Source organism: Corythoichthys intestinalis, chromosome 11, assembly GCF_030265065.1.
Source record: "Corythoichthys intestinalis isolate RoL2023-P3 chromosome 11, ASM3026506v1, whole genome shotgun sequence".
Taxonomy (NCBI): domain Eukaryota; kingdom Metazoa; phylum Chordata; class Actinopteri; order Syngnathiformes; family Syngnathidae; genus Corythoichthys; species Corythoichthys intestinalis.
This window is the reverse complement of record NC_080405.1, coordinates 7,677,556-7,696,379: the sequence shown is the minus strand read 5'-3', so window position 1 is coordinate 7,696,379 and position 18,824 is coordinate 7,677,556. Positions and strand designations below refer to the sequence as shown.

The 18,824-nt window shown below is 40.0% G+C and overlaps 1 protein-coding gene and 1 long non-coding RNA gene across 4 annotated transcripts in view; one reads left to right on the top strand and one right to left on the bottom strand.

Moving 5' to 3' along the window:
* Positions 1–18,824, top strand: part of slc7a11 (solute carrier family 7 member 11) — a 79,903-nt gene that overhangs the window by 14,865 nt on the left and 46,214 nt on the right. For 2 of the 3 annotated variants that reach the window (XR_009064867.1, XM_057850943.1), the window contains exons 3-7: positions 3,508–3,623; positions 11,767–11,892; positions 12,764–12,863; positions 15,239–15,283; positions 17,461–17,584. Coding sequence is in view for 2 of the 3 variants with exons in the window: in XM_057850943.1 (XP_057706926.1) it covers positions 3,508–3,623; positions 11,767–11,892; positions 12,764–12,863; positions 15,239–15,283; positions 17,461–17,584 (511 nt within the window). In the remaining variant the exon portion in view is untranslated. The remainder of the gene's footprint in view (positions 1–3,507; positions 3,624–11,766; positions 11,893–12,763; positions 12,864–15,238; positions 15,284–17,460; positions 17,585–18,824) is intronic. The other variant, XM_057850944.1, reaches the window with a different exon arrangement.
* Positions 8,044–18,264, bottom strand: LOC130924398 (uncharacterized). The gene is made up of 3 exons (XR_009064868.1): positions 18,182–18,264; positions 12,035–12,120; positions 8,044–9,795 (listed from the first exon to the last, which is right to left on the bottom strand). It is a non-coding gene; the product is annotated as an uncharacterized LOC130924398 (long non-coding RNA).

Genomic DNA, 18,824 nt, shown 5'->3' with positions numbered 1-18,824 from the left:
AGCCACCTCGTCTAGGTCCTCTCAATGTGAAGGAACTGCAGTTCAACCTGCAGTCAAGGGAGGGTCTGGATACCCTGCAGAGGATTATTTTTTCCGATCTACTCTGTTCAGCTGCTTGGACATTCAGTACAGTGTGGTAGATCTGAAGGTTTTTACATTTCAAATATTTATATTTTAATGTGAATACACAAATAAGAAGTGTAACCAACAACAAAACAGAACACAAGAGATAGAAATACCACTCCAACCACAATCCCAACTGTTCTGAACAACATTTAGGCAAACCATCTAAAAATGAAGAAGACTTAATTGGCGGCACATAAAACAGAATCAGATCTGTTGTGTCAAGGGCCACATCAAAGCTTATCTCATGATGAGTTGGTTTGAGAGTATTGAAAGTAGGTTAAAAAAATAACCCACGTCTCATAGAATCTCTTTGACTTGCTGATAGAGAAACGTCTCATGCACAATTCAACACAAGGCAATTCAAAGTGCTTTCCATCACATGAAGGTCCACAGAGATAAAACGATTTGTAAAAATCCCATTTAATAAAAAACGTTACAGACAATTGAAATAGGGAATAAAATTACACATAAAAAACACATTAAATCAAGAGAGTTAAAAAAAAAAATAGAAATTGGAAATGGGAGAACAACATCAGAAATAAACAGCAAATAACTTGAAATTAAAAAATATATAAACAGTTATGGATATGCTGTGGTAAACAATGTGTGAGGCAGCATTGCCTGACCCTGATTGGTTCTTGTTCTTGGAACAAACAGCAGACCCGTTCCAGGCGACCTTAGGGGTCTAGATGCTTCATAGGGGTCAAACAAATCAAGCTTGTATTGTGGTCCAAGGCCTTTTAGTGTTTTTCTTTTAGACAAGCAGCATTATTTTATAGTCTATCTTTTGACTCACTGGAAGCCAGTGTAACAATTTCACAACCGGTGTAATACGGCATAAGCATTCTGTAGTAGCTGCAGCTTCCTGACTTATTTTTTATTAAGCCCTGTAAATATACCTTTGCAATAGTCCAATCTACAAAAAATGAATGCACGGATAAGTTTTTCCATATCTTGTGTAAATAGAAGCCCCTTGATTTTGGCTATATTTTTTAATGGGCTAAGGGGCTATAATCATGCGGGGACACTGATATGTAGAGTTGTGTGTCATCTGCGTAGGTGTGATAGATGATCCAAGCTAAAGTAAGAATATAGATGTTAAATAAAAGTGGTTCGAGAATGGATCAATCATGTGACTTTGATTCGTTCCGACTCATGGTTTCTGACTGACACAAGGATATCCCTATCATGTAAATAAGATGCGAACCACTGAAGAACAGCGTCAGTGAGCCCTACCCACTATTCCAATCTGCTGAGTAGAATGTTGTGATCAACCGTGCCGAATGCGGCACTGAGATCCAATAGTAGCAGAACAGATGATTTGTCTGTGAGCCTATGAGGTGAGAAAAGCTCCATGTACAGTGTATCACATAGGTGAGTACACCTATATATATATATATATATCTTTTCATGGGACAACACTGACAAAATGACACTTTGACACATTTAAAAGTAGTCTGTGTGCAGCTTGTATAATAGTTAATTTATTTTCCCCTCAAAATAACTCAAAATACAGCCATTAATATCTAAAACCCTGGCAACAAAAGTGAGCAAACTACTTCCCTAAATGTCCAAATTGAGTACTGCTTGTCATTTTCCCTCCAAAATGTCATGTGACTCGTTAGTCTTACTAGGTCCAGGTGTGCATAGGGAGCAGGTGTGATAAAATTTGTAGTGCAGCTCTCACACTCTCTCATACTGGTCACTGAAAATTCCAACATTGCACCACATGGCAAAGAACTCTCTCAGGATCTTAAAAGACGTATTGTTGCGCTACATGAAGATGGCCAAGACTACAAGCAGATTGCCAACACCCTGAAACTGAGCTGCAGCACAGTGGCTAAGATCATAAGATATGATCAGAAACGCAGTGAACTGAGGTTTACCCTCTTCTACCCAATTTTCAATTTTATTTTATTTATATGATCTTAAAGCAGCCCAAAGGAGCTTTCATTTTTTTGTTGAGTTTGGCAATGTTTGTTGACAAAAGCATAAGACATGTTTATTTTTTTGCAGTCCTGGATAGTTAAGAGCAGGGCCGGCCCAGGCCGTTTGGGGGCCCTAAGCAAAATAATGCAAAGTGGCCCGTATTTTTGGCCCACCATTTCGTCACAGTATACTGTGAAACCCATACATGCAATCCAACCCATACGTCCATATTTTGTTTATTAATCAGATTTTGTTGCACTGTATACTTAAAACGTCTCACCCCAAATGATTGTCAATACTTACAGTAGATAGCGCCAAACCTTTTTCTAAAAGAGGAAAGAAAGAAGTTAAGGAAGAACTTTTTATTTTTTAAGCTTGTAATCAAGTATCAAAACTCACAAAAGTCAAAGCAAACTGTAGTAAAAAAATAAAAAATAAAAAAAAATTGCCAGATTGGGGGCCCCCAAGTGGCCCTAAGCAGCTGCATAGTCTAATAAATCCCAGACATTTATTCTATAAGTTTGAAAGTTTCTTTAGTTTTCAAAACAAAAGGTTTGAATCGAATGATGTATCACCTGAACCAATATTTATAAAAGCTATTATAAGTCAATAAAGATTTATTGTGCATTGATCATTTAGCCTATCAATTAATTAGGTTCATACTCGTGAGAAGCCCTGACCCCCGTTGTTCCAATCTGTCTGGTCTTTTTAATGCCCCACCCCCCAGCAAAAAGTGCACATGCAGGTTATGCCGTTACATCGTCCCTACCAATGTTCAGACCAAACCTACTCCCCTTCCTGTGTATGCATAACCAACCTAGAGCTGTATAAACATGCTTGTTGGAATCCCTGAGTCACCTAGTTTGTGCTGGCCTCGGGCTACCACGATTCAATAAAAAACATGAAAGACCAACAGAGACGGACCTGTGATGAAAACAAAGATAAGCGGGATGAAAAACAGTTTGCACAGCTACTGCAGCTCCATAGATGTTAACAAAGATGACGTCCATGCGTATTTTTGTGAATAGAAATAAAGATTTGGACTTCTTTCCACTCCATTTAAAATATATCAACCGAGAGAGGGTAAATGCAACTTTTTTTGTTTCATTTTCTATGTTATCTGATCAATCATTGATTTGACATTAGCTGGTTGTACTTGCGTGGGTTGAGGGAATAAAGTAGCCTACGGATTCCAAGAATTCTACAGCGAGCTCCTAATTTAAACCATAAAAAAAGAATGTTAGCTGGGCGGCAAGTTTAGGGTGTAATCCGCCTATTGCCCGAGGTCAGCTGGTATAGGCTTAAGCACAAGAACAAGCGGTGTTAAAAAGGGATGGATAGAAGTTGATTTAACAAGAATTATTGTACAGTGTACTGCATGTTTATAGTAAATCTAGGTATATATCAATAATGAGCTTTTAATATGTCTTTCTCCATGTCTACAACCAACAGGCCTGCTGGGATGGCAGTCATCAGTCTGGCTTTTGGCCAGTACATACTGGAGCCTATGTTCATGCCCTGTGATGTTCCACCTACTGCTGTCAAACTGGTAACAGCTGTTGGACTGAGTATGTATTCTATTCAACATAATAGCATTACTGTGGATGACTGTAAAAGTTTATAGATGTAACATAGACTTCATAATTGTATTGACGGGTCAATTCGGCCAGCCACAGCGCAACGTATTCAAGCAGGGGGCCAATTCCACACCCCGCTTCAGTTATACGCAGTCGGTCCCAGCGACACATGCAGCGATTGCATGAATTTAGGATAAAGGTACGAAAGCTGTACCGCTTATAAACAGGAAGGATTGTCTCAGGAGTGATTTGTTCGAGGATTCAAGGTATTTATTATATTTTTCGTACCATGCATGCATTTTGAAACGTTGTGAAAAAAATCAATGGGAGAAATTAGCCGCTAGCGCATTGGCATCATAGTTCGCAATATTTACGTGAAATAAATGCTAGCTGCCCGGTTCTTTGCTCTGTTAACCAAGAAACAAGACTGTTTTACGTCCATATCTATAAACAATTCAGGGATTTAAGCATTTATTCACAAGAATTTCAACGTAAAAAGCTCTTTGTTGTGGTAAGGCGGCGCCACAGTGATTTAAAGACGAGCAGCACATTCGACATAATAACGTTAAAATAAATTATATACTGCCTGTTTTTTTATTGCTTTGAACCAAGAATCGAGAATGTTTTACATCCATATCTATAAAGAATTCAGGGATTTAAGCATTTATTCGCAAGAATTTCAACGTAAAAAGCTCTTTGTTGTGGTAAGGCGGCGCCACAGTGATTTAAAGACGAGCAGCACATTCGACATAATAACGTTAAAATAAATTATATACTGCCTGGTTTTTTTTTTTGCTTTGAACCAAGAATTGAGAATGTTTTACGTCCATATCTATAAAGAATTCAGGGATTTAAGCATTTATTCACAAGAATTTCAACGTAAAAAGCTCTTTGTTGTGGTAAGGCGGCGCCACAGTAACTTAAAGACAAGCAGCACATTCGACATACAGTATTTACTTAAAATAAATGCTAACTGCCCGTTTTTTTGCTTTTAACCAAGAATCGAGACTGTTTTACGTCCATATCTATAAAGAATTGAGGGATTTACGCATTTATTCACAATAATTTTCAACGTAATAAGCTCTTTGTCTGTGTTCCAATTTGGTCAGCTTAGACGGAAATAGGTCCCCTATTAATCGGCCCCGCGCCCATGTCCCGTCAATACCATTATGAAATCAATGGATGTAATATAGGAATCGGGAAAATTCACATATTACATCTCAGTGCACACCATAGGCGGAGTTTTACTTTTGTGGCAGGGAGGGCAAAACATGTTGATGACCCCAAAATGCAGTGTCGGCAATTAAATTAACTTACAAGATTTATGCTTAGATAGTAGCTTAGCCCATGCTCGTACATACAGGCATCCCAGCAGTGTGTGCGTCCGTGTGTGAGCACACGCGTTTTTTTGTCTTACCTCATGGAGAAGTAGACACTGCATCCTTTTTGAATATTTCAGCCAGGAATATTTATTATACGTTGAAAATTTTTTCCCCATCATTTTTGAGAGGAATTCTAAATCAGGCTGCTTGGGACAGCTAGGCTTTTGGCCAAGATCGACATCCATTGAATATGGTACGCCTGGTGGTGGCTCTATTGTACAATTAACTAATTTGCTCCCAAAAACGTATGAATACGTTCCATTTTTAATGCTTTAGTGTCCCTAAAACAAAAAAACGCAAAAGACGTATAAGTCTTTTGCGTTTTTCAGTTTTTTTTTTTTTTTTTTTTTTTACAAGCGGCATCTATAGGTTTTGATCTATCTAAAATATAATGCGCAAAGCTCAAAACCCATCTTAAAGCAATAAAACTGGCCACTGGAGGTCAGTAGCGCATTTGGTAAAAACTCATCTCGTGCCAAGAAAGGAAGTGAAGATAAATAGTCAGGAAACGGAAGTTGGAGGGATCTTGTGAAGACGCGTGAGAATTTGAGAAACGTGGAGAACGATCGGGGAAAAAAAGGCAACCGACACTGGAGGAGTGTTTTGAAAAGAAAACAAAACCATCGTCAAAGAAGGTTTCAAAAAAATCTATCTTGATGAGACAGACGGTGACGTCCACAACAGCGTCAGGTTCCACATGCGTTTTACGGAGCTCATGTTGCGTTAATCCTTAGCCCGAGGTGAAAACCAACGATGAAGATGATGAAAAAAGTGAGACCGATCTTGATCCGGACTCATCAGATTAGCCACGGGAGCAACCGAGAGCCTTCCCCGTTGTTATGTGCGCAAATAGTTCAACAGTTCAGTAGTTTAGTTATGTGTACATAAATTGTTACTTTGCGATCAAAAGCTCTATTTGTCTTGTTGTTTATCTTATTTTGTAAAAGGAAAACATTATACTGATGTTTGGGATGTAACTAAAGCAAAAAATAGCTGTGTATAAGTCAAAGTTATGTTTGAAATGTATGCTTTCAAAAAAAGCTCAATTTCTCCGTTTTTCATCAGAAATTGGAAAATTGCTCAAACCAAGCTATTTTCAAATGCTGATTTCTAAAGAATGGAAAAATGGTGAAAATGGCTGGGAGTGAATGAGTTAATGTCTTTAGTGGGGAAAACTGAAACTCCACACATTATCTTGGTGGTGCTCTCCGGCGTTTCGTGGTTTACGTCTTCAACCCTTGGTTCTCGTTCAGTAGTTGTTGTCGCTTTTGAAAGCTTAGGTTTGAAAAAAATTACATACAGTATATCCATCTTGCATCTTCTGTCCTCAGGTGGTTTTGGCTAAGCAAAGCAAATGACCGTCTCTAAGGTCACATCATCTGTTCAAAAAATTATTTCGACCCAAAACAAATTGTTCATTCATTTTTGTTGTTTGTTGTATTGCTTTAGAACTTTTATAGACAACATTTTGTCCCGGCAAAGTCTTAATTTTAAAATTCATATATAAGAAAGTCAATTACATGCAATGCAATTTTCGGCCAGCTGGGTGGGCTATGCCCTCAGGCCCCCCCCCCATAATATCCGCGTATGGTGCACACATGCTCTGACAGTGGGACCCTGTATTTCACAACAATTGTTGATTGGCTTTACCAAATTTTCCCACTGGGAACCATTGTAAATGATGGAATATGTTATCGTGTCAGACACAGAAAAAGGAAAATTTCAAAACCAAAAGTTAACCAGCATCATGGGATGGAATGTAGTCCACTTTGGATGTACGACCGTGCATTGCATTCTGATAGATACATAGATAGATAGATTTTGATTGATTTGAACGATTGATACCAGGGGTAGAAAATAAGGGAATTTAGCCACTGGGCTTTTGACGTTCACTGGCCACACTATCAAAACCACTGGCCCAGGTCAACGCGGCAGTTATTGAGCCCAATAATCACAAAAAAGAACAATTTGCTCGAATAACATTTTTTTTAGGTGGATTGAATGAAAACTGCTGCAAAACGGTGCAAAAACATGAATCTAGTGTAAATAATCCTATTCCAATTCCATAATCACTCCAGTATAGCCAACATTTTTTCTTGGGCGCTCCAGGGGGAGGCAAGCCCGCGGGGAAGCCCCGTGCCTGGGCGAAGCTTTCCTGTATTCCTCTTACAATCCTCTGGAAGGCTCTTGGGGCCCCTGAATGAACTTTAATGTATTGTACTTTACATTCACATATTTCTTTTTTTTATTTAAATCATTGTATGATTAAATATAATTTTCTACTCAATATATACTGTTGGAATTCGCCCCCCCGGCCAAGCCACACGGAAACGGCAACAACCGAACGAAGTGGTGCTCCGCTGCTTAACGCTTCCGTGCGCCAACTGGGACGGCGGATATTCCACGCGTTCACCTCTTATGTCAACCCTTTGTACTGACTCCATGTTCCAAAAGTTTGAAGAAGACTCACCGAAAGCAGGTTGACAATTTATTTGTCGACAACGGTTGGAATGGATACTCATGGCCATGTTTTGCTAGCACAGGAAAATTATTCCTGCTTACCACAAGCAGTTACAGCTTCCCGCAAGCTGAGGGCCTTTTGCTGTTGGGCGTCACTCCAACAGCGGCCTTAATGTAGGGCTCGTCGGTTGTACCCGCGGTCGTCCTGAGCCACAAAAGGTGGCTTTGAGTCAACCGTCGCCCGTCTTTTCACCTTTTCGGCTTTTTGCGGTGCACCTAAAAGGGCTTCAGTTGACGCCTCCGCAGCCGCTTGTCCATCCCATCCGTCGTCTGGGCCTATCACGTCCGTCACCAACTGAAGGAATTCGCCCCCTCCGGCCAAGCCGCACGGAAACGGCGACAGCCGAACATAAATGGTGCTCCGCTGCTTACCGCTTCCATGCGCCAACCGGGTGGGCGGATACTCCGCACGTTCACCTCTTATGTTAAGCCTTTGTACTGACTCCCATGTTCCAAAAGTTTGAAGAAGACTCCATGAAAGCAGGTTGACAATTTATTCATCGACAATGGTCAAAAAACAAGGCAAAAACAGACGACGGAGGAACAATTCTAGATCCAAAACAAAGCTACATAGAAAATGTTTCTGAGCAGCAAATCTGTGTTCTCAGTGTCCAGTGTTTTTAAAGGCTGCGGTGGAATGGGCCGGTCCGAAGGGTGTTGTTTCGGGATCATCCCTTTGTGGCCGGTTTTGGGCGGTTAGGTTCATGCGTGGATGGGACGTGGTTGCCACAGCGACCGACGCTGGTCTTGACGTCCCAAGCGCCCGCTATCAACCTTGTTATCTGGGCTGGCGCAACTTGTTTTAGGACAAAGCGCGCTGCTCTTTGTCCTTGTTGGTGTTCGGGAGAACTGATATCAAGAGTTGGTGCATCAGTCTTGCTCGTGACACACAGGTTGGGCTTCTGTGATAAGATGGCGTTGTGTATCTATTCTGCTTCTTTTCATTAAACTATGGTGTGCGATTTATTTCATATTCAAATGGAGGCCTACAGAGATCAAACCCATCTAGGAACACTATCAGAAATATACAGTACAAAATTTCGTTAAAATCCGCCCAGCTATTTCAGAGTCTAAAGGGAACGAACAGGCACACAGACACACTCCCAGACACATAGACAAAGTTGCATTTATGTATATGTAATATATAGTATATACACACACTACTGTTCAAGTGTTTGGGCGACGTAACCTGAATTTCTGCGTATGTCTGCAGTACCCTTAAATACCTTTTTAAAAAACAAACTACTGTATCTGTCCAAAAACATGTATCATGCGTCATTGTACTGTCCTCGCCAAAACGTTGGAACTAAGTCTTAGCTACACAGCAAGCTAAGCTGTTATTTTTCCCTCACTCGGCTTTGTGATTTCTTCTAGGGAGCAAATGCGCTTTATTTCATGTGTGCGCTCTCCGTAATGTGTACATGCATTCTTACTCGCATGTGAAAGTACTACCTACTGTACGCTTCATTCGTCAAAATAAAACCATCCGTCACAAAACAAAAGTCAACATATACTCAAATTCACATTTTGCTAAAGGACAAAACCGAAACAAGTAAAGGATAATATACTGTGAGATACAAGTGGCAGATATGAATAAGGGCTGGACTGAAAAACAGCACAGAGGTGCTAGTCATGACAGCACAAGAGCAGGCCGTGAGCACTAGAGCAATAGAAACCCAAATATACCACACCAGGCAGGATCCCAGGTGCAGGATGCGCAGAGAGACCCCTGGGATTCCCAGGTGCAGGCTGCGCAAAGAGACCCCTGAAACAGTCCAAAAGATAATAGGGTGTAAGATTCTAGCAGGAAAACAATACATGGAACACTATCCCTAAGTAGCTGGTATAGTGTACAGAAACATCTGTGTGGAGTATGGACTGGAGACCCCTAAATCGCAATGGGAAACCCATCCCAAGTTGGTGGAAAATGAGAGGGCTAAGATCCTGTGGGACTTCCGGATACAGACGGATAAAATGGTCGTAGCCAACCAACTGAACATCACGATCATAATAAGCAACAAAGGAAAGCCATTGTAATCGATGTAGATTTCCCCAACGATGGCAATATCAGGGAAAAGGAACACAAGAAACTAGTGAAATACCAAGGGCTCAAAGAAAAGCTGGAGAGACCCTGGAAGGTGAAAGCAAGAGTGGTGTCTGTGGTCAGAGGCGCACTGGGGGCCGTGTCCCCCACACTGCAGAAGTAGCTCCAGCAGATACCTGGAGAAACATCAGACATCTCCTTCCAGGAGAGTGCAGTCCTAGGAACAGCACAGATACTGCACATTAGTGCTGTCAAGCAATTAAAAGTTTTCATCACCATTAATCCAATTTTTCATGATTAACTCGCACTTTCTTTGGGTAAAAGAAAAAAATATATACAGTGGGGCAAATAAATATTTAGTCAACCACTAATTTTCCAAGTTCTCCCACTTGAAAATATTAGAGAGGCCTGTAAATGTCAACATGGGTAAACCTCAACCATTATAGACAGAATGTGAAAAAAAAAAAAAAAACAGAAAATCACATTGTTTGATTTTTAATGAATTTATTTGCAAATCATGGTGAAAATAAGTATTTGGTCAATACCAAAAGTTCAAGGGTTGAGATCTGGAGACTGGCTAGGCCACTCCAAGACCTTGAAATGCTTCTTACGAAGCCACTCCTTTGTTGCTATGGCTGTGTGCTTGGGGTCATTGTCATGCTAAAAGACCCAGCCACGTCTCATCTTCAATGCCCTTGCTGATGGAAGGAGATTTTCACTCAAAATCTCTCGATACATGGCCCAATTCATTCTTTCCTTTACACAGATCAGTCGTCCTGGTCCCTTTGCAGAAAAACAGCCCCAAAGCATTTTGTTTCCACCCCTATGTTTCACAGTGGATATGGTGTTCTTTGGAGGAGAAAGAATACTGAATTGCATCCGAGCACGAGAACCTGTGTTTCTACCAAAAAGTTCTATTTTCATTTCATCTGACCATAACACATTCTCCCAGTCCTCTTCTGGATCATTCAAATGCTCTCTAGCGAACCACAGACATGCCTGGACGTGTACTTTCTTCAGCAGGGGGACACGTCTGGCAGTGCAGGATTTGAGTCCCTGGCGGCGCATTGTGTTACTGATAGTATCCTTTGTTACTGTGGTCCCAGCTCTCTGTAGGTCATTCACTATGTCCCCCCGTGTGGTTCTGGGATTTTTGCTCACCGTTCTTGTTATCATTTTGACGCCACGGGGTGAGATCTTGCATGGAGCCCCAGATCAAGGGAGATTATCAGTGGTCTTGTATGTCTTCCATTTTCTAATAATTGCTTCCACAGTTGATTTTTTTACACCAAGCGTTTTACCTATTGCAGATTCAGTCTTCCCAGCCTGGTGCAGGTCTACAATTTTGTCTCTGGTGTCTTTCGACAGCTCTTTGGTCTTAGTCATAGTGGAGTTTGGAGTGTGACTGACTGAAGTAGTGGACAGGTGTCTTTTATACCAATAATGAGTTAAAACAGGTTCCATTAATACAGGTAACGAGCGGAGCCTCGTTAGAAGAAGTTAGACCTCTTTGAAGAAATCTTGCTTGTTTGTAGGTGACCGAATACTTATTTTCCACTCTAATTTGGGAATAAATTCTTTAAAAATCAAACAATGTGATTTTGTTTTTTTTTCACATTCTGTCTCTCATGGTTGAGGTTTACCCATGTTGACAATTACAGGCCTCTCTAATCTTTTCAAGTAGGAGAACTTGCACAATTGGTGGTTGACTAAATACTTATTTGCCCCACTGTATATATTTTTTTCTGTCCCATTATTTTATCAAATTTTAATACACATAAGATGAATAAGAGGATTCATTTTCTTAATTTTTTTATTGAAAAAAAAAAGCTTTCGATTCAACTGTAATGCTTTCAGATGGTAACACTGTATGTTTAAATCACTTTAGAAAAATACACATACAGCCCCACAACAGCCCTTTCTAAAGGATCAAAATTAGAACAATAATTTGCTGATCTGCTAGTCACTTATTCACTTTATTTTGAAACGGTGTATACTGTAACTTATCTCTTTTTATATTAGCCCTTTTGTTCTTTTATTTCTTCTTTATGTGTTGCACGTTATGGCGAAGCTTTAAATCTCGTTGTACTCAGTGCAATGACAATAAAGGCTTTCTGGTCTGTTCTAGTTGGACAGATGTGCAATTCACAGCCACTTTGATGTAACGTCACTCTCTTTATCTCTGCAGCTTCTGTAATGTACACAAATAGTATGAGTGTGACATGGACAGCACGGATTCAAATCGTCTTCACCATCTGCAAGCTGGTGGCCATCACCACAATTATAGTTCCAGGACTATACCAGTTGTTCAAAGGTATGACAAGTTGCACGCCATCCTGATCCACTAGAACTACTTACAGCTCGTCTCCTTTTGTCCAAGTCTGTCATACTAGTATTGTAATGATAATCTGCAAATACTTAAAAAAATAAAAATTGGAAATAGCGCCAGACATTACCTTTTTTAATCACCAGCCGCTCAGAAAAGTTTCATGTTCTCCAGCCACAAAGTTTTCGTTGGGTAATTGGGGTGCGCAACCAAGATCTACAGTTGAGAGAAAAAGATCAAAAAGCATCAGAGGAAAATGCTTGGTCGTCATGTCACTTTCTGTCACACATCTGATCATCAGTGAAACAAGTGCTTCCAAACATTGGTGTCAAAGTAAGAAGTAAGACTTGATGTGAATGTGCTATCTGCGTTAGGTCAATAAAATGCACAGAAAAACTTCGTGTAAAATAAATACAATATATTTTCAAGTGAGTAGGATCATCTCCATTTCATAAGTAGACATCTTTATTGGATCCAGCGAATGCAAATTTAATGTTCATTTCTGTCATGATGTTTCATTTCAAGAAACGTCTTTCTTCATTGAGCCTATTTTTACTTATAATTTCATGTCGGGGAACATGGAACTCCATGAGGCATTAGGTCCAAATGGAACTCCATGAGGCATTAGGTCCAAACTTTTCATCAATCTATCATTAATGGAGAGGCTGCAATGGTGCGCAGCCAATCAGCTCATTGGATAAAGCCATTCTTATAAGCGGTCTTGTTCGTTTATCACTATTGGAGAGAATGCGCAAGTGCACAGACAATAAGCTCGCGGGATAAAGGCAATCGTATTGGTGGTTTCGTCGGTCGATCAATCAACAGCTGTTTTATTCATTCATTATGTGTTTGTGTTTAGGGGAGACGCACAACTTTGAGAATACCTTTGAACTAAACAATGTGAAGCTGTCAACGCTACCTCTGGCTTTGTACTCCGGGATGTATGCATACTCTGGCTGGTAGGTATGATAGTCGCATGCAATCATACACAAACAGGCACACACATGGTGATTTCAAATCTCTAAAATAAATTGGAATTATAGCTACACTTGTGAGGGGAAGAAAGAGAAAACAAGAACAAAGCAATTAAATTAATGAAAGAAAAACAACCAAGTCAACCCAATGATTAACCGCTAGTACATCCTGTATATGTTCGAAAAGGAGCAAGAGGGAGAGAGAGGCCATGTCTTCACCTAGCAGGGTTTTTTGAAAACGAGGATCCTGCCCTTACATGCCCGGAAAAAATAATTACGTCTATACCACCACATTTGTAGAAAAAAATAAAAGCATCCACAGCCTACCGCATTCATTCATAGCAATGTGCGAAAAATAATTATCCGTAATCTCATCCTCCGCATGTGTTCCTAAATATGAATTAATGCAAGATTTTGTAAATAAATGGAAGCAAAAAACACCCGTATAATTAGTTTTAAACCCACGAAGAAGGTTTTCTTTTTTTTAAATAATTTTAAAAAATCATTATTATAATAACTTCACATATACAATGTAAGTGGCATTGACATTGTTGTTTAAATTTAAACATAACAGACAAGCATAAGGAATAACCATGAATCATACATTAATTACTTAATAAATTACAATCACACAGGAAAAGTACATAAAAAGGTCAGTCGTTCCAATGTCTTCATTATAAAAAATACTGTTGTTGTGGTCCAAATTAAAGCGGAGCTTTAAGAATTATGAAGAATTAAGAATTTTATAATGAACTCCCTTTGGTGAAATGGAAAATTTAGGAATTTTAATGTTATGATATCAACATCTTGTTTAGAGAAACACTGCATAATTGAAGTTCTATTTGAAGAAAATGGGTACATTTAATCCACAAAAATTTGTCAAATTTTGCCATTGGTTTGTTTAAAATCACTGTTATTGTGACCTCCTACTGCAAAGGTATCCATGTTGACTTCAAATGTAAAAATTGGCCTTGTGTGTGACGTAGGAACAAAATTTGTCGCAGACAGTGACATTACCACAATTAAACCTTAACCTGATGACCTGATAACACTGATATCAGTGTCCCTATGATGGCGCTACGAACGCAGAATTTATACATCTTCACTTTGGTCAGAGTTTTTAAGAACACTTGTTTTCAATGCCCAAAATGTGTGTATGGATGATTGGCCAAACTGGAAAAAAAAGTTCTTCTTTTTGCAAAATATCCTGCTACGTGTAGACATGGCCAAAGCTATCAGTTTTTACCATTTTAACTTTTATTCCACCTTGAATTAATTTTGAAGATTTTGAAATTGTCACATGCAATTAATAACTCCAGCAGTGTACGACCTCTTTATACATTTTATTGTATTCTTTATATATTCTGTTAAATTTCGCAAGAAATATCAGTCTTTTTTTTTTAATGGTGCCATTTTGAGGTAACAGAGTGAACACTAACAGAGGGGACATTTTATGCTAAAGTTACCCCTCAACCTAGCTGTTCTAGCATAATAGCTAACGTGACTTTGGATAATTGATGAGAAATCTATAATTTTACAAATAAACCTTTTGAAATTATTCAGTTCAATTAATTTCTTTGATATGTAGCTTTAACAGAGTGGGATTGTTATAATCACACACTAACACAACTAAACAGAGTGGACAGTGACACTGATGTACAGGAAAAACATTATATATATATATATATATTTAAATTAAATAACATATTTAAAATTTTAAAAAACAAGTGATAAAAGATAGTTTATCCAGGACAATAAAGTATTTTTTTTCTTCTTACATTAGGTATTTTGTTGACTGAACTTGAATGACACACTGGGACATAGAAAAAGTCCATAACAACCTTTTACCAGAAATAAATTAAATTACCTAAAAAAAAAAAAAAAAAAATTCGGAGCTCGTACTCTTGAATTTATAATAGACGGCAATTGATAATACCCCCCCCCCCCCCCCACACACACACACACACACACACAAAATAAAAGTTGAATAACTATTTGTCCAACTTTCGTGTAAATATTTTTAAATTTATTTAGGGGACACAAGTGGCACCCTATTTAAAAATTGACCTATATATATATACGTACCTAAATAGTGTATTTGTGTGGTGACACTATCTAACATCTTGTACTACACTCATCTCTTTTTTTCGATTATGAAGAGAGGTTCTAGTGTATTGTTACACTCTAGTTGTGTCCCCAAACTTCTAAACAGTAATTTAAGGGTCATAACATAATAAAGCAGCGAATAACATGCAATGTTTTCTGGTTGAGAAATGTTATTGTATTTTGAATTTGAGACTACTTTACTTGTATGCGATGGAGCAGATACGTACTTCGTCTGAAGGTCATGTGTTTTGCAGGTTCTACTTAAATTTTGTTACAGAGGAAGTCGATCACTCTGAGAGGTGAGTTTATATAAATTTTAAAATGTAATGCTTAAACATAAAATTCATGGCTCCTCAAAGTATTCCTTCAACTGCCGACAATGTCCCCAGTTAAAGTCAGTAGCTCCCTGCCCCCACTGTAAACGGTGTGAGCGAGTGCGCCTTCACCCCCCTGAGGCGCCGGATGGTTTGCCAGAACCTTTTTGGAGCAGATCCATAGTCTTAATTCATAGCCTCAATGAACTCCTCCCACATCCGAATTTTTGCCTCTGCTACCGCCACAGGTGCACTCCGCTTGGCCTGCCGCCGGTACCAGTCAGCTGTCTACAGCACACAGCACACCCTAAGGCCAAACATGCCTTGTAAGCCTCCTTCTTCAGCCTGATACACCCCCCCCACACACACACAACTGTCCACCATCTGGATCGGAGGTATCCGCCACGACTGGTCCCAGCTACCTTGCGGCCACCGTTTCCAGCAGCCACCTCGACCTCGGCAGAGCGAAACGAGGCCAATTTGGACTCGATGTCCCTTACTGCCCCCCAAAAACAGTTGCTGCTGGAGGTGCGAGTTGAAAGTCAGTCTGACAGGTTCCTCCACCAGGCATCCCCAGCAGATCATCACTACTCATTCAGGCCTACCAATTCTGCGCGGCGTCACCCCTGCCAGCTGGTCCAACACTCAACCAGGTGGTGGTCAGTTAATAGCTCTGCTCCTCTCTTTACCAGCGTGTTCAGAACATACGGCCACAGGTCTGATGACTACAAAGTCTATCAACGACTGGCGGCCTAAGGTGTCCTGGTGCCATGTGCACTGAAGAACATCCTTATGTCCGAACATGGTGTTCATTATGGCCAAACTGACGGTAGCACAGAAGTCCAATAACTGAACACCAGTCGGGTTCAGCTCAGGCAGGCCCAGCCACCCACTCCCAACTACTTTATTATTATTATTTTTTCCCTCAACTGTAAAGCGCCTTTGAGCACCGGTAAAAGCGCTCTATAAATAAATAAAATGTATTATTACTTCTCTCCAGGTCCCACAATTAGTGGCTACGTAGGCATTGAATTCCCCCAGTAGGACAATGGAGTCCCCTTTTGGGGAACTTCCCAGTATCCCTCCAAGGGACTTCAAAAAGGGTGGGTAATCTGCACTATCATTCAGGGAATACGCACTGATAATAGTGAGAACTCGTCCCACGAACATAGGGCGCAGTGAAGCGACCCTTTCATCCACCAGGATAAACTCCAACACGGAGGCAGAGAGCCATGGGACTATTAAAAAAAAAAAAACACCCCAGTCCTCCGCCTCTCCCCCGGAGCGACTCCAGAATAGGAGAGTGTCCAACCCCTCTCGAGGACTTGGGTTCTAGAGCCAGAGCTATATGTTGAGGTGAGGTCAATTATATCTAGCCAGAATCGCTCAGCCTCTGCCACAAGCTCCCACTCTTTGCCCGCCAGAGAGGTGACGTTCCATGTCCTAAAAGCCAGTTTCCACAACCGGGGATCGGTTCCCGCCTTGTTCTGCTCACTGGTCCACATTGCACCGGACCCTGCGGGTGGTGGGTCCACATATCCCATGTATCCGGTTCGGACTGAACCCTGTCGGCCACCCATGGGCGAAGGCCTGATCACCAGTTGCTCTCAAAGGGGCCCCAACCCCAGGCCTGACCCCGGTACTCCTCTGGGCCAGGGACACTTACTCCTGTTGTTTGCATCCATCAGGGACTTCTGAACTGTTCTTTTTCTGACCCTTCACCTTCAGTCGCCATTTCAATTTGCTTGGTGGCTCAAAACTTAAAACCCTTCTCTCGCATTCTGACATCCTGGCCAAATACAGTGCATAACTTATATTTGGAAAAACCTGGATGTATCTGATTTCACACACGTTTAAGAATGTCAGCGACTAGGCATGTCACTTTCCGTGTTAAAACATTATTTTCTCTGTTGTCATAGTTTTGAGAAATTTGTGATTTGCATATGCAGATTCTCTGACCAACTATCTTTCAAATGACGGTCAAATAAAATAATATTTTTAATATATTAATATTTTAAAAGTTTTTTGTTGTTTTGTTTTTTTTTACCCCCAAGGTTTAACGACTCCGTTTGCGTTTCATGACAATGACCAAATAATTTTTTGTAATAAAGCAAAATAACATTTTTTTGCATGGGTATTAACAGTGTACTCTTTTATTGCAGGACAGTGCCCTTGGCTATATGTATCTCCATGGCAATTGTATCAACATGCTATGTGCTGACTAATGTGGCCTACTATACAGTGATGTCTGTTGAGGAGATCCTTGCCTCCGAAGCAGTAGCTGTGGTAAAATTTTAAAATACAAACTAAAATCAATTCTATGTTACTGATCCTGAGGCTACTTTGTAGTACCTCACCTCCCTGAAAATAATCAAATAAACAAAGTGGATGTTAAACAGTGGTGGAAGAAGTACTTACTATTTTCGCTTAAGTAAAAGTACACATACAGGTGTAACAAATTAATCAAGTAAAAGTAAAAAAAGTAATTGCTTTAAAATTTGTTTAACAAGTAAAGTATTTTCTCCCGATGCAAAAATGTAATATACGTTCATAAATATATATATAAAATAATAATAATAATTTTTTATTGAAGGTGCCTTTCTGGCACTCAAGGTCGCCTGTTACACGAAATTTCCGGGTTCGCGGTGAGTCAGTAACAGGCAAACTTTTGCAAAACAGACAATGTTTGTTTATGACAATTGCAGAATTAATCATGTTTATTGATTACAATCCCACATAAAAGCAAGCAATACAGACAAGCATAAGCATCAAATCAAGCATAAGACGTGATAACAATAACGCCAGATCCAGATTGTCACTTCTAAATCCCCGCGCTACCGTCGAATCACACAAAGTATTCCCTAGCAATGAAAAAGCTCCTACCGTTGACAATGGGCGGAGAGCCAGCGCCTCAGTCAGAGCCAGCAGGGGAACACGGCCGAGCGATATCGTACGTTAATCCTACGGCGGACTCTGAGGGGGTGGAGAATGCTCCTGGCTTTATAACGGTATGCCTCATGAGCACACAGGTGACCAGCCTCTAAGCTCAGGAGACGGACCATTGTGCCCATACATGGTAATCTTAGCTTGTATTACTCAACCTTGAAGATCATGAGATTCCCTCCCAGTGGTGGTTTGTTGTACAACCCAGGCGCCAAAGTAGCGTGAAAAACAAGTTCTGCAAAACAAGTTATCTTGTGAGATTCCCTCCCAACTGTGGAACCCAAGCGCCAGAATGGCGTGAAAAACAATAACAGGCGTCGAAGTAAACAAGGAGAAGTTGTTACAATCAAGGTCACAGAGGCAATCATACATAATGTGCTAATTCACTTCGGGTCACATAATATTTTCCCCATCATTGCCATACAATTATTTAAAAAACTATTAGACAAAGACTAAAACCTAAAAACTAAAAATAATTAAGAATACAGTAGAACGTTCAAAACAATAAAATAATAGTCTATGAAAATAATTAGCAGAACAGTAAAACACAAAGAAATCATTATTATGGATATGCGAGTCTGAA